The 14,659-nt window shown below is 39.6% G+C and overlaps 1 protein-coding gene across 1 annotated transcript in view; it reads left to right on the forward strand.

The window, feature by feature from the left end:
* Positions 1 to 10,444, forward strand: part of tmtc2b (transmembrane O-mannosyltransferase targeting cadherins 2b) — a 222,848-nt gene extending 212,404 nt beyond the window's left edge. Inside the window, exon 12 of the mRNA XM_041796161.1 lies at positions 5,978 to 10,444. Coding sequence (XP_041652095.1) covers positions 5,978 to 6,157 — 180 coding nt within the window. The 3' untranslated portion in view covers positions 6,158 to 10,444. The remainder of the gene's footprint in view (positions 1 to 5,977) is intronic.
* Positions 10,445 to 14,659: the final 4,215 nt, after the last annotated feature.

The raw sequence follows: 14,659 nt of genomic DNA on the forward strand, positions 1-14,659 counted from the left end.
TGATTTTTGCCCATTTTTCTCACCTTTTTTCAGATTTTTGCCCATTTTAGTCACTTTTCACACATTTTTCTCCACCTTTTTGCCATTTTTGGACCATTTGCCACCTGTAACTCAATTTCTTGTCCACTTTTCACCCATTTTTTGACATTTTTTGCCCTTCTTGCCACTTTTCTCCCAGTGTTTGGCACTTTAAGCCCATTTTTGCCACTTCTTTTTGTTACTTTTCACCTCTTCTTGACATTTTTATCCTGCTTTTTGCCATTATTTGTCCATTTAAGCTGCCTTTTGCAATTAAATGCCACTTTTTGCCCACTTTAGTCACTTTTCCCTCATTTCGCTCACTTATAACTCATTTTTTGGTCCCTTTCCACTCATTTTTGCCACTTTTCTCCCAGTGTTTGCTGCATTTTGTCCATTTTTGCCACCTTTAACTTATTTTAATTGCCACTTTTCACCACTTAGATTGTGACTCTTTCAAATGTAATTTTCAACAGTTTGGCTCTTTGGTTGAGTAGGGTTGAGTAACACTGGTTTACAGGCTTGTAGTCGTTTCAACTAAGCCACACCGACACCTCCCACCTGAGGTTAGATTTGCAAGGTTACACTCCAGCAGGTTTATATATTTGTTAAGGATGCATGATATCTGCATCAACAGAAATGACAACCCCTGCATATATTAGCATGTCTCAATATTTTTAAAGGTGTGTCAGCTGCAACACTATGTAGATAAACTTTTTAGATGAATAAAAGAGGTTTTAAAGTGAGTCATGTTGACCTGATTTTACCAAAAAGGTCATAAATAAACTCAGTGCATTCAGAAGTATTCAGATCTCCCTCCAGCCATGCAACCAATTTCTACATTGCTTATCTCGTTAGGGGTCACGGGTGCCGGAGCCTATCCCAGCTGTCACTGGGCAAGAGGCAGGCACACCCTGGACTGGTCACCAGTCAATCACAGGGCTGAGATATAGAGACAAACAACCAGGCATGCTCTCACTCACACTTACGGGCAATTTAGAGTCACCAATCAACTCAGCAAGCATATCTTTGGGGGTGAAAGGAAGCCGGAGAGAACCCATGCATGCACAGGAAGAAAATGCAAAAGCTGCACAGAAATATGAACCAGGAACCTTCTTGCTGTGAGCAACATTCAGACCATCAAACCCCCCTCACTTCTTTCAAGTTTGTTACTTGCATCCTGATGCTACAGTTAAAAAAAATCACATGAAATCCTAGTTGGACTTTCCCAACAACTCCGGAGCCAAGCAGGCTTACATGTGTTTTGCACTGAGGAGAAGCTTCCATCTGGCTGCTCTGCCATAAGCACAGATCAGTGGAGGGCTGCAGTGATGGTTGGATCTTTGTCCTGTCTCCACTCAGGATCTCTGGAGCCCAGAGTGGCCATCAGGTTCTTAGTCTCCTCTCTTACCAAGGCCCTTCGCCAATGGCTCAGTTTAGCCGGGTGACCAGCTCTTGGTAGAGTCCTGGTTGATGCAGCAATCCTGTCTCTGAGCTCTGCAGCTCCTTTGACCTCATGGCTTGGTTTTTGCTCTGATATCTCTGTCAGCTGTGAGGGCTTCTATAGAGAAGTGTGAGCATTTCTTAATCATGTCCAATCAGTTTAATTTAGCCCAGGTGGACTCCAATCAAGATTAGAAACATCTCAGCAAAGCTCAGAGAAATGGGATGCACTTTTTGCAATGGGTCTGAAAACTTATGTCAGTGTAATATTTCAGTTTTTTATTTTTAATAAATTAGCAAAAATTGCTAAAACTCTGTTTTCACTTTTTTTGTCTTGCATTAATGAGTGGAAAAGGTTTTTTTATTGTAGTATCAGACTGCAACAGAACATCAGTGAAAAAATGATGGAGGTCATAATACTTTCTGAATGCTCTGTTTAAAAATTCAACACATTTGTTACATTTCTGTGTCATGTGCTCCGCCTATTACGTGTCTGAGGTCTGGGTCGTCTTCCAAAAGATTTTCTTGCTCCTCTGCTTTACTCTCTGTTTGACTCTGGTTCCTGTGTTGGACAGCTACAGTTTTGGATCACTGTTTGGTGCAGGTGCGATTCAACAGGACAAAAGCAACAAGGAGTCATGGATGCATATGTCCTTGTTTGTCTTGTTTATTAGTTTGAGTTGGCAGTAGAGATAGTTCCAGTTTTTAATCTTGTCTGGTTTCAAGCTTTCTGTGATCGTTGGTACGGTCTATAGTGGATTAAATATTAAAAAAGAGCAAAGTAAGACAATGCAAAATGAAAAAGCACTGATCATACCTCTGATTTCTAAAGTGTGCGGTCACGTAGAAGCTTAAGAACAGCAGGTGGAAAGGTTATTCATGCTAAATCCACTGAACTGTGATGATTCCAGTGTATTTACTCCAGAACTTTCCTATCGACTCACTTGGACAGCCTCTTTAGGGTTTTAATCCTTTTCTCATTTTCAGGCCCAGAATCAGATCAAAGTTTGTCTGTTCTGACTCCACAGTTTGGGTCGAATTGAATTGGATGTGGTTCAGTGATGCAGAACATTTCTGCTCAGAGTCCCATTCCTTCCTAAATTATGTATACCCCAAAGTGTGAATAGATAAAGTTTATTTGCATTATTCATCTCTGCAAACATGCTCTGGTGGCCTCTGATGTTTAAAACATGAATATTGATCAAATAATGCTTTCCTCCTAACAGACCGTCCGTGTGTGTAAATAACTGTTTTTGTCTGCAGCACACACACCGTACTTAGACTCACTGGGCCGCGTTCACCGACTGTTTTAGGGGGACATTTCTGCTTAAAACTCTCCAAAAGATGGGACTGATCCTGATGCTCCAGTAGAAACAAAAAAACTACCAACATTCAAGAACATATGAACCCACATCTGAGTGTTCCTATGACACAAATGGAGGAATTTGTCTTAAATTGTACTTTATATTTTCCAAAACACCGCTATAATTCCAAAGGACTGATCATGATTTAAGAACATTTAAGTAGACATTAGCTTATGAAAAATCTGTGCATTCATGCACCTTCTTCTTCCTCTTAAAAATACATTTTTTTCCATTGTTTCTTGTTGCGCTTGGTTGAACTGGTAACCAACACCAGTTGATGGTTGTAGCGTACCTGTCAACAGTGACAGCTATAAGATTGTGGCTTCACTCCCAGGCAGCTGATGCTTTGTCCATTTGTTTAACAGTCATGGTTTTAAAATTAGAGGACAGTGCCAACATCTATGGGACAAGATACCCAGACCCCATTTCATATGGTTGGGACTTGTTTGATTTTTAAGGCCAAAGAAAACCTTTACTTTAACTTGAGAGTCTGCTGGTTCTTTTGTTTGTTCTCTTGCAGTGAAACTTCACCATTATGCCACGTAAACATCCTGCACGGTGGGCAGGGCCATATCTAAAATAATATGTTGGAGACATGTTTGAGCTGCTGAGAAAAACAAACAAAGCTCTCTCCTTCCTTTCAGTGTGTGAACACTGAGCTGATAACAACAAACCCAGATGTGGTTTGACTTTACTCCCTTTTTAGAAAATCCACAAGAACTCCAGAAGGATTTCTGCATAGAAAATTGTTATCAAGTTTTATACTGACAAAAGAAAATCTGCTTTTAAGTCCTGAGAGTAGTGGTACATTCAGGTGAAACAGTTTAACCCTTCAAGCCTTTTAACTATTTCTTTACCTTTTTGTCTCCTCTGGACTTTTTGTCTTTAAAAGCTTGTAAAACTTCAACCCTAGTGCACAGTCAAACTCTAAACATCCTTTTCTCCAGGCCAACCTGGGCTTTAAGAATATGTGTGCTGCTGTGAAGTCACTGGGATTTTTAAAAAGTTGTGGGAGTATAAAGACAAACTAAATAGAAAATAAATTTAATTATTTTTTATGTATGACACACATGTTCCCCCATCTCTTGGAGACCAAAAAGTAAAAAAAAAAAAAAAAAGAAAATCTGTGACAAAAAAAGTCCTTTAAAATCTTCACATTTTGACTAAAAGAATTCCTTTCACTTTTATGCATTGGCTGTATTCATGCCATCATTCAAAGCAGTTCCTGTCTGCAGAGACACAGAGGGACACATCACAGCCTCTCTGTGTCTCTTTCTCTCTATTATGAGTTATCCAGGCCATCTCCTGCAGGATCTAAAGCCGTGTTTCCATCAGGGGGTCCAGTTTGATTTAGTACGGTTTGATATGGTTTGTTAACGCTAAACCCAAAGATAGTTTGCGTTTCGACAGACACCCATGCCCTCACTTAGTGGGCGGACTGTAAAGGCTATGCATGTGACGCCACAGTCAGCGCGAGTCTGCTGGTCCAGCAGCAAAGTTATTGAAAGGTTGAGTGACAGAAATCAGTAGGGAATAAGCATTAAACAGCTTTATTTAAGCTGAAAGTACTTTGAAAAAAATAAATACCTCTTAATGATGTTAACTGCTGTCAGTACAGATCCTCACCTGATGGTATACATGTACAATGACGAACCATAATGGTTTGTTAATATGTGAATATTTTTAGTCTAAAACAGTTTATACGATAAAATATGAAAGTTTAGAGCTGTACTGTGAGAATTCACCACTTTAAAAATAAAACAGAAGTTCAGCTGGTGTTAAAATCAAACTAGATTAAGTCAAAAATCCGGGGTGCACTGGTCTGATTTTAAAATAGGCTGCAGCCCCAAGTTTTACAAACACGTTCAACAACCACAGAGTGATGTTTTCACAGGTTACCTAAAGTAAGAAATAGATGAATAATAACCAGTTACAGTACAGAGAATCAGCTGATCTAAAGCTTTGTATTCAGAAAAACTTCAGCATTAATTTAGTTTCACATCCACCAGGCTGATGTGAGCCTTTAGGCTCTGCTTTGTGTTCTTAAATCAAGTCCAGATAAAGATCAGGAAACTTGATTTGTGGCCACATACCAATATCCACAGATTAGGAAACAGTTTGGATCTCTGTTGAGTCCAAATATCCCAGATAAATGCAGACATTTTTCTCCTGTTTTCGCTGCTCCTCACAGAGCAGACTTCCGTGTTTTGCAGCCCGAAGCTGAGCAGCTGTGTCCCCCGCTGGGTGATGTCAGTACAACCCCCTATTGTTGTGTGTAGCTCCACCTTTTTGGTACGGGTAGGTGAGATTGGTACTACCATGGAAGGGCCGAAAAGTGGGACGGGTGGATTTTTTGGGACCCTTTCCAACTTTTTCTCTATGGAAAGGAAAAAAAAATGCATGCCGTTCTGCACCGAACTGAGCCGGACTGCTTGGTGGAAACGACCTTTAAGTGTTAAGGCATGTGCAGTTTGACACAGCATGACGATGGAACAGCCTGCCATTGGTTGAAAGCAAACAATGAGTTTGAGCATTAGCCGCTAGCGGCAGAAATGATAGAAATGGATGAAAAGTGGCTTAAAAAATGATAAAAAAGATGTTCAATATAAGATTTACCAGTGTGGATTTAATCTTTACAGGCCATGAAAAGTCACCAAAGTTCTAGGCTCGCTAGAAAAGCTTCCATGAGAATTTAAAGGCATGGATAGTCTGCCATAGTCTTATTAATTCCTAGTAATTATGAGGCATGGATCAGTCTCTTTCTGCTGTTTGTTGCTTTAGTTTTGAGATCAAACTGTTTAATTTTTCAACAGCTGGTCGGCCTTTTTTCCTGATATGATATCATTTGGTGTGGTCAATATTTAACACCCATGTGTGGCACTTCTAAATGTAAATACTGTAAATAATCAGCCTGAGTGTGTTTGTATTTCAGCAGCACTACCTACTGCTCTTTTCTGGATCTGTCTTTCTAAAAATAAAGTTTCACAAACATCTGACACCTAGCACAGTTTCTTTTCAGTAAAAGACAAAAGTGTTTTGTGGCTTTGATTGAAACAAATTAAAGTTAATCTTTGCAGAAAAGCTTGAATCCACCCTGAGGTGTGTTATCAGCGTGAACCTCATCCTAAAATCCACCTCTTCTCCTGTTTCAGTACCCGGCAGCCTTGATGAACCTGGGAGCGATCCTCCACCTCAACGGGAAGCTGCACGAAGCTGAAGCCAATTACCTCCGAGCTCTTCAGCTGAAACCCGATGACTCCATCACCCAGTCGAACCTGCGTAAGCTGTGGAACATCATGGAGAAACAGGGCCTGAGGACCACGAGCCCCTGAGCTCCGCCTGACCGCCTGCCTACCTGCCATCTGCACGCCAGATCTGGGTCAAAGGACGGCCCGCGTGCTCCTCATTTTCTCTGGTCTCATTCAGGAGAGGCTCGGGGAGGATGTTTGCTCAGAGAGGCCGTGACTCTGTGCCGAAGCCCTCCTAATAACTCCTGGGCTCTGCATACACCTCAGGCCAGCAGCTCTCCGCACACGCTCAGTTTGGCGGGCGCTGCATGGTGTTTGGACTCTTCAGAACTTTCTTCATTATTAGTTCTCTCACAGGAACCACTTTTTATCCTCTGCTTTTTTTTTCTTTTATACTACAGCACTTAAACTTGAATCCAGAAAGGTACATCCCTCAACATTTGCGATAAATTAAGTTCTCAAAACAAGAATTTGTACTTCAAAGGGGTAAAACTAGCCTCTTATCAGATAATATATAAAGAGAATCTCATGAGACTGCAGTGAGGGTGTTCTAATGAAGTTTTTGTTTGATCAGATGGAATTTGCAGAATTGGCGACCATCCTAAAGCACCAGATTAACAGTTTTAATTAAGTTCTATCTCCTTTTACATCCTCTCTTTGTTTTGCAAATGAGATTTCAGTCGATAATGAAGAAAATTAGCACCATCATTAGAAGCCATGTGTAGCAGAAGTTGTGATATTTGGTGTAAACACTTGAACATAAAAGGGAATTGAAATTGGTAGCCATGTCAGCGAGACAGCAGCCTCTAAAAGCTTGACAAAGGCTGGATGTTTCAGCAACGACACCCCAATCCTCTCACAGTGTAATGCCTTACTAAATCAAAGGTGTGAATCTTCTAAAGCAGAGCAGAGGAGCAGAAATGTGGCAACGCTGCTGGGGGAAGAAAAAGCCGAGTCCCCATGGTAACATGCTTTTTTGGCAAACATAAGAAGCTATAAAAGGAAATATTAAGCTATCTTCCTGCGGAGGAACCGTAGAACAAAGAGGCAGGTACGTTTGATTTTGTTACGCCCTCTCTACACACCAGAAAGTTTAACAAACCAGTGTGGGGAGCACACTGCAAAAGCTCTTCACAAGTGTATTTGTCCTTTTTTCTAGTCAGAAATACCTCCTGACACTCCTATAAGCCACATTCAACTGACAAATCCAAATTCAAGATATTAAAAGCATAAAATCAGATCTGCATCACTAGAAATGTTAGTAAGTCATTTACCTGCCTATATCACATTAGTATGGACTTATTTTTGGAGAAGAGATGTAAGAAAAGAGAGTAGGAGACGACTTTCACTAAACAATGCCTAGGGTAGGGATTTAAACCAGCAACCAGTGCACCAAGAGCTGTAGCCGCTCTAGGGCCACCTGCACTAAGACTGGACTCAACCAGCACCCCCATTATACTATCACTTCAATTACCAGTCATACAGTAGAGAGATACCAAAAATGACCATGTTTTATGTTTTCATATGTCAGCTAGTTCTGCAGTTGGTCAGTCTACTGAGCTTTGTAGTGTACCAAAACTTCCTATAGGTGGCAGCACAGCCTGATTATTCACTCAACAACATGCTTTTACTTCCGTTGTTCAACAGATTAGAATGAAACCCTTCAGAGAAGCAGTGCTACAAATGTCCAACATTAGGGACAACTGCACTGCACTGTTCATTTTCCTTCTTCCTTACGACTGGACAAGGAAGAAAACCGGTTAAAAAGTGAACCCTACGTTTCAGCCTGTATCTCTGTTCTGGCAGGTGTGGCATCTAACAGTAACCGTCTGCAAGAGGGGGCGTCTGAGATCTACGGTCTGCAGCCAGACCCCTCTCAGAGAGACGCTGATCCCACTTACCTTTTTTGTAAGACTGACAGCTTCATTCTGGTTGGTCGATTGTTTGGTCGGAAAGCTTTTTTCAAGATCACCTGCCAGACGTATTTACCAAACGGATGCAGTAAGGAGCCTATCATTGATTTGACTGGTCCCCAACCAGGTGTGTATTTTTTTTGTTTTGTTTTGTTTTGTTTTTTTAACCCGAACGACTGATTGGTTTGTGCCTGGGTGTAATTTGGATTGGTTGGTGCCTGGGCTAATTTGGATTGGTTGATGCCTGGGCGTAATTTTTACTGGTTGGTGCCTGGGCGTAATTTTTACTGGTTGGTGTCTGGGTGTAATTTCCACTTGTTGGTATCTAGGTGTAATTTTGATTGGTTGGTGCCTGGGCGTAATTTCGACAGGTTGGTATTCAGGCATAATTTTGATTGGTTGGCGCCTGGGCGTAATTTTGATTAGCTGGTGCCTGGGCGTAATTTCAACTGGTTGGTATTCAGGCGTAATTTTGATGGTTGGTACCTGGGCATAATTTTTCTCTACCAGGTTTTTCTTTGGTTGACTGCAGGCGTACTTTTTGATGGTAAAGTTTCTTCGGTCCACAGCTGCTCTGATGTCAGGACAAGATTTCTCTCTTCTGTTTTCCTTTTCTTTGTGATATTTCCTTCAAAAATAGGGAAATATGAAACACACAGAGCCGTTTAAAGATGTTGCAGATTCGACTGAGAAAAGCAGAAATCAATTTTTGTAACCTATCAAAAATAATCACCGCTGAGAACACCCCGAAACTGAAATCATGAGCTAAAAGCACCAGATGTGAACCCAGGCATTTCAGCAGAAGCATGTATGTAACATCAGCAGCTCAGATATCAGATTTAGTCAGCTAAACAGCTTTGATGCTGCCAGCATTTGAACATCAGATTTATATTTTTTACTTACTTGTTGAATTTGGCTGATTTTACCATGGCTGCTTTGCATGAAGGATGACTGACCCCAGCAGCAGCAGACTATCAATCTACTGTGCTGCATTTTTGTTCAGTTTGCTCAACAACGCTGACGTGCTTTATTAAGACACTTCATGAGTAAAAGGTGCATGGCTCTGGTAGATATTTTTACTTATTATAACTAAATTCATTCCTTATTTTGTCTTCGTATATCTTGAAATAAGATTTTTATCTGGGCTTGTCAGACCAATGTGGCTAAAAATAAAAGAAATTAGATATTTATAATGTAGAATAAGACAAATACACTTATTAAATGTGCATTTTTGCAGTGCAGACGAAGGAGTTCAAACCAAATACAGACGCTATGCCTACACCACATTTTTTTATCACCACAGAACAATGCAAAGACACGAGGGAAACGGTGTAATGCCTATGTTTTTGTTGGAATCAGACTAATTTTCGTTGTGTTTGTATAAATGAATTTTAATATATACTTACATCGTGTACAGAAAATCGTGCAGCAAAAAAGTAGCCAGGCTAAAAGAGGAAGCTCAGACTCTGAGCCAGTTTAGTCTGTTACATGAAGTGTTTCCCTGTTAGTCTTAAAGGTCTCGTTTTTGTATATATTCTGTGTTATTAACACCTTTTTGTTGTCGTCAGCATACCGTACGTGAAACAGCACCTTCCAGGGAGTCTGAGTATGTACATCATTTGTGATCTTTTGTTCTTTTTTTAGGCCACGAACCTCCTGAAATATTTGTGTCCTTAGTTTTCAGAGCATTGTAAGTTATTGCTTTGTGTTGTCATAGCAACAGAACCAGCTGGCACTGTGTTTTAATGTTAAATGAAGGTGGAGTTGATGTCCAAGTACAGTGAGTGGGCCGTTATAGTCAGTGCAGAGTAGATATATGAAGTTAGTGAGGGTTAGAAATTAAATATACACTCACTGGCCACTTTATTAGGTACACCTGGCAGCTATCAGGCATGTAGATGATCTTGGTTTGACCATGTCTGCATGCCTGAATGCAGCTGCTGCCATGTAATTGGCTGATGAGTTAACAAGCACATGAACAGGTGTACCTAATGAAGCGGTCGGTGTGTCATAAGTCACTCGTTGGTCACATCAGTGTTAACACTGTTCTGTGTTTTAATGTGATGATCACCAGTGATGTGTGCAGTCAGAAATCACAGATCTCACTCATCCCCGTCCCACTTGTCTCACAGCCACAGCCTCCTGATAATGTCTTGTGTGTATATAACGTGTTTCTGAACAAACACTGAGAATCGGTATTGCTCGAGTGAAGATGTAAAAAAAAAAGTGTTTCACTCTGTGTCTCTGCTCAGGGATCTTCAGCAGTGGGTTGTTGCAGAAACTTGTACACAGAGCGTTTACTAAATTAAAGATTTATTTTTGAAAGTTGTTGTATTTGTATAAATTATCAAGATTTGTAGCCTTTTTCTCCTTTTTTGTAAAATAAAGATGAACAATGTGCCAGAATAGACTTTTTTTCTTCCCAATGTTGCTTTTTTTCCACAATAAATTTATGGTGTTCCGCTTTTATTTGGTTTCCTGTGCAGTCATTTTAGAGCTACACCTTAGGTATAAAGGTCTATGGACATGCAGACAAGTGAACAAGTCCACTTGTACGATTGAAATATTTAGTGAAATATTTAGACTTTTTTGACTTCATTACAGCTCACAGAAAAATATCACTATCTCACAATATTAGAATATTGCAGAAAAAGTCCAATATGCAAAGTTCTCCTGAGTCTTCACTCTCTCACACTGGTTCAGTTCACACAACCACAATCATGGGGAAGACTGCTGACTGGACAGATGTGCAAGAGGACAATCACAGACTCTCTCCACGTGGAGGATAAGCCACAGAAGGTCACTGCTGAAAGGCCAGGCTGTTCTCAGAGGCTCCATCAAAGCAGATTCATGGAAAAGTGAGAGAAGGAGCACAACCAACAGGGATCAGCTCAGCCTGCAGAGGATTGTCAAACAAAGCAGAGCTTCACAAGGACTGAGACTGTAGTCAGTGGATCAAGAGCCACCACACAGTCGGGTCCAGGAGATGGACTACAAGTGTCGTGTTCCTACTGTTGACCCACTTCTGAACCAGAGAAGCTTCTCACCTGGGCTAAGGAGAAAAAAGAACTGGTCTGTTGCTCTGTGGTCCAAAGTCCTGGTTGCATTTCATTTGGAAACCAAGGTCCCAGAGTTTGGGGGAAGATCTGAAAGTCACAGAATCCAAGGTGCCTGAAGTCCACCTGCTGGTGTTGGTCCACTGTGTTTTATCAAGTCCAGAATCAACACAGTCAGCCGCCTGATGGGAGATTTTAGGAGGACTTCATGTCATTCTAGGTCCTTTTGGGACCTCCTGGATGAGTCACTAATGTGCTCTTGCAGTCATTTTGGTAAGCCTGGGAAGATATACTGCTGTTCCAAGTTTTCTTCACTTGTGGATAATGGCTCTCACAGAGGTTCTCTGGAGTCCCAAAGCCTTAGATATTGCATAGTAACCCTTTCATGACTGAGATCTTTCAGCCTACTTTGTTAGACCAGTTCTATTTCAGGGACTTCAGGATTCAACAGGTCTAGCAGTAATCAGGTCTGGGTGTCTTTAGCGAAACCAAACTTGGCTGTCCGTCTCATTTTTAATCACAGTTATTTCAAGATTTAAAATGGGGGTCAAATCTGATCTAAAGTCGGGCTTAAAGTCATCGAGTATTGAGCTAGCCTTGGTTTGTAAGTGACAACAGTTACACACCTCACTGCTGAAGGCGTCAGCTGTTTCTCTCCAGGATTTTTTTCAGTCATGGTATTCCCTCAACTAAACATCATTTAGGCAGAGCTCAACAAACCTCTCCTCAATCTCAGAGATACATCTTGTAGCACCAGCTTCGTCATTCACCATTTCTCCAGCTCACATTTGTGACTCTACATCGATCACCTTTGCTGATGAGAGAAAAAAATCTCACGTGAGAGGTCAGGAGGTTTCCAGATATTGCCTCAGCTGTCTTTGATCCCACAGTACCCAGAATAAAACCACTTTTGGGGCTGATGAGTCTCAAAACCTTATATCTGTCAGATTGGTCTGTGATTGTGTTTTATCATTCATGCATATATAAAAAACTCCTTCTTAAAACAAAATACATTTCCTTTAGTGTTTCAGTGCCAACCATGATTGCCTTTATATTCTAACACTGTATGGGGCTTTATGGGTCGCTCCTGCATGATGTGAAACTGCTTTTTACTGGCATTTAAAGTCGCCCCCTGCAAACCTGCCCAAAGAGGTCATAAAACCAACCCAAATGCATCTCCTCTACTTTGAAGTTTGCTCGACAAAGCAGTCGTAAATATTCCCATATGGAAAGGCTAGCATTGTGTCTGCATGCGGCTACAAACGCCCCCTCAAGTCAGACCCCGCTGACATGCAGAAAGCCCCTCCTGAGAACCACGCAGTCTGCCCTGTGATGTTTCTCACATGCTCCCATGATCAGGGCCCAGCAGGGTGCCCAGACTGGACTTATTGAACTGGAATGCAGAGACGCTGCCCACGCTGTCTGCTCCACTTTGATTCTTCTCATAACACAGGTGCACCTCCATTATCAGTGCAAACAATGGCAAAGGGCAAAGCATGCACGCTTGGTTAGTGGAGATGTGTTATAAAGACAGTATGCCTTTATTTCTTCTCAGGGGAACCTGGGGCTTTCTTCTGATATAATATTTCCATGATTTTGTGGCAGAACAAACCCAGGTCCATGGATCAGAGCAGGTTCAAACAGCTTCACAGAAAAAATAGATACAAGGATATAAATCCAGGTAGGAAAACAAAAGTCCACTGGAGTCCGGCTAAGGTCGTCCTTATGGGTTCATTAATAAAGTTTAAAAAAATAACACCCTTACTTTAAAGTCCTTACTTTTCCTTCACCTGGATGAAAAACATCACAGGGCAGAGGCAGGTGTGAACAAGAGTCAGGAGGAAATCTGCACCTGCACTATGTGGATAGTTATAAACTACAGTCTACCGCTGATGCACTACAGCATGTGTTTGGTTCATGCTCCACGTTTTGAAAGGTTATGAATATCTTCTTCCTGCAGCCTGCAGACCGTGTCTGCAGAAATGATGGCAACAAAGCAATGCTGCCTCTCTCACCTAAAACCCCGTAGATTGTCTACAGACTCAAAACGTATATGCAGAGTCTGTAAAGATTAAGACTAGACTGTTTTACTAGTAGCAAACGTAGGCAGTCAGCTTAGATCAGGGGTGTCAAACTCCAGGCCCGGGGGCCGGGGTTATACCTGGCCCACCAGATCATATATTTCAATTATAACTGGCCCACCAGTATGAGGGCTGCAAATTTCCTCCAGTATAACAATGTGAACTTAACCATGCCATTGAAAATATCCATTTTAAGTCATAAGAATAAGAAAGAAAGTTAGAATAAGAAAGAGTGAGAATGATTTGATAAACGTCAGGAATGTGGGAAAAGAAACTTGATTTTTTATTTTCTATTTTGTATTTTGCGTCTCACAATAACGACTTAAAGTTATGGTTCTGACTTTAATCTCATATTTTGAACATTTAGACTCACTATTTTAATTTCCAAGTCACATTTTGACCTTTTAAACTCATGAATTAGAATTTTATCTTACATTTTGACATTTTCAACTCCTAACTTTGAATTTTAATCCCAAATATTAACCTTTTTGATTTGAAATCGTACAATTTTATCTCATATTTGGACCTTCATAACTCGTTTGTATTTTGAATTTTATCTTATATCCTCACCTTTTAAACTTTTGATTTAGAATTATTTCCCATATCTTGACCTTTTCAACTCCTAATTATGACTTTTAATCCCCAGTACTGACCTTTTTCGATTCAAATTGTTAATTTTTTTATCTTATCTTTTGACCTTTTAAACTCATAATTTTGTGTTAGCTCATATTTCGACATTTTTAACTCAGGATTTTTTTATTTTATTCCATTTTTGACCTTTAAAAATATTGATGTTTTTATTTTATCTCATATATTGACCTTTAATGTCATGATTTATAATGTTTTCAATTTTTTGACCTTTAAAACTATTGTTTTTTGTTTTATCTCAAATTTTAACCTTTAAACTCATGATTTTATACTTTTTTTACATATATTTTGACCTCTAGAACTCATAATTATATAATTTTATCTCATATTTTAACCTTTAAACTCATGATTTCTTAATTTTATCTCATATTTTGACCTTTAAACTCATGATTTTTTAATTTTATCTCATATTTTTACCTTTAAACTCGTGATTTTTTAATTTTATCCCATATTTTGACCTTTAAACTCATAATTTTATAATTTTATCTCATATTTTGACCTTTGAACTCATGATTTTTTAATTTTATCTCATTTTTTGACCTTTAAAACTATGGTTTTTGTTTAATCTCAAATATTGACCTTTGAAACTCATGATTTTATAATTTTATCTTATATTTTGACCTTTTAAACTCATGGTTTTTTATTTGATCTCATTTTCTGACCTTTACAACTATTGTATTTTGTTTTATCTCATATTTTGACCTTTAAAACTCCCAATCATGAATTTTATCCCATATTTGACCTTTTAAATTCATGATTTTGACTTTTATATGTTCACTATCAAAAAAAATAATGATATCAACTTTCTATCTCATATATTTGCCTTTTAAATACATTATTTTGTCTTTACATATCATGTTTTTACCTTTTAAACCAATAAGTTTGACC

Source organism: Cheilinus undulatus, linkage group 9 (assembly GCF_018320785.1).
Source record: "Cheilinus undulatus linkage group 9, ASM1832078v1, whole genome shotgun sequence".
Lineage (NCBI taxonomy): Eukaryota > Metazoa > Chordata > Actinopteri > Labriformes > Labridae > Cheilinus > Cheilinus undulatus.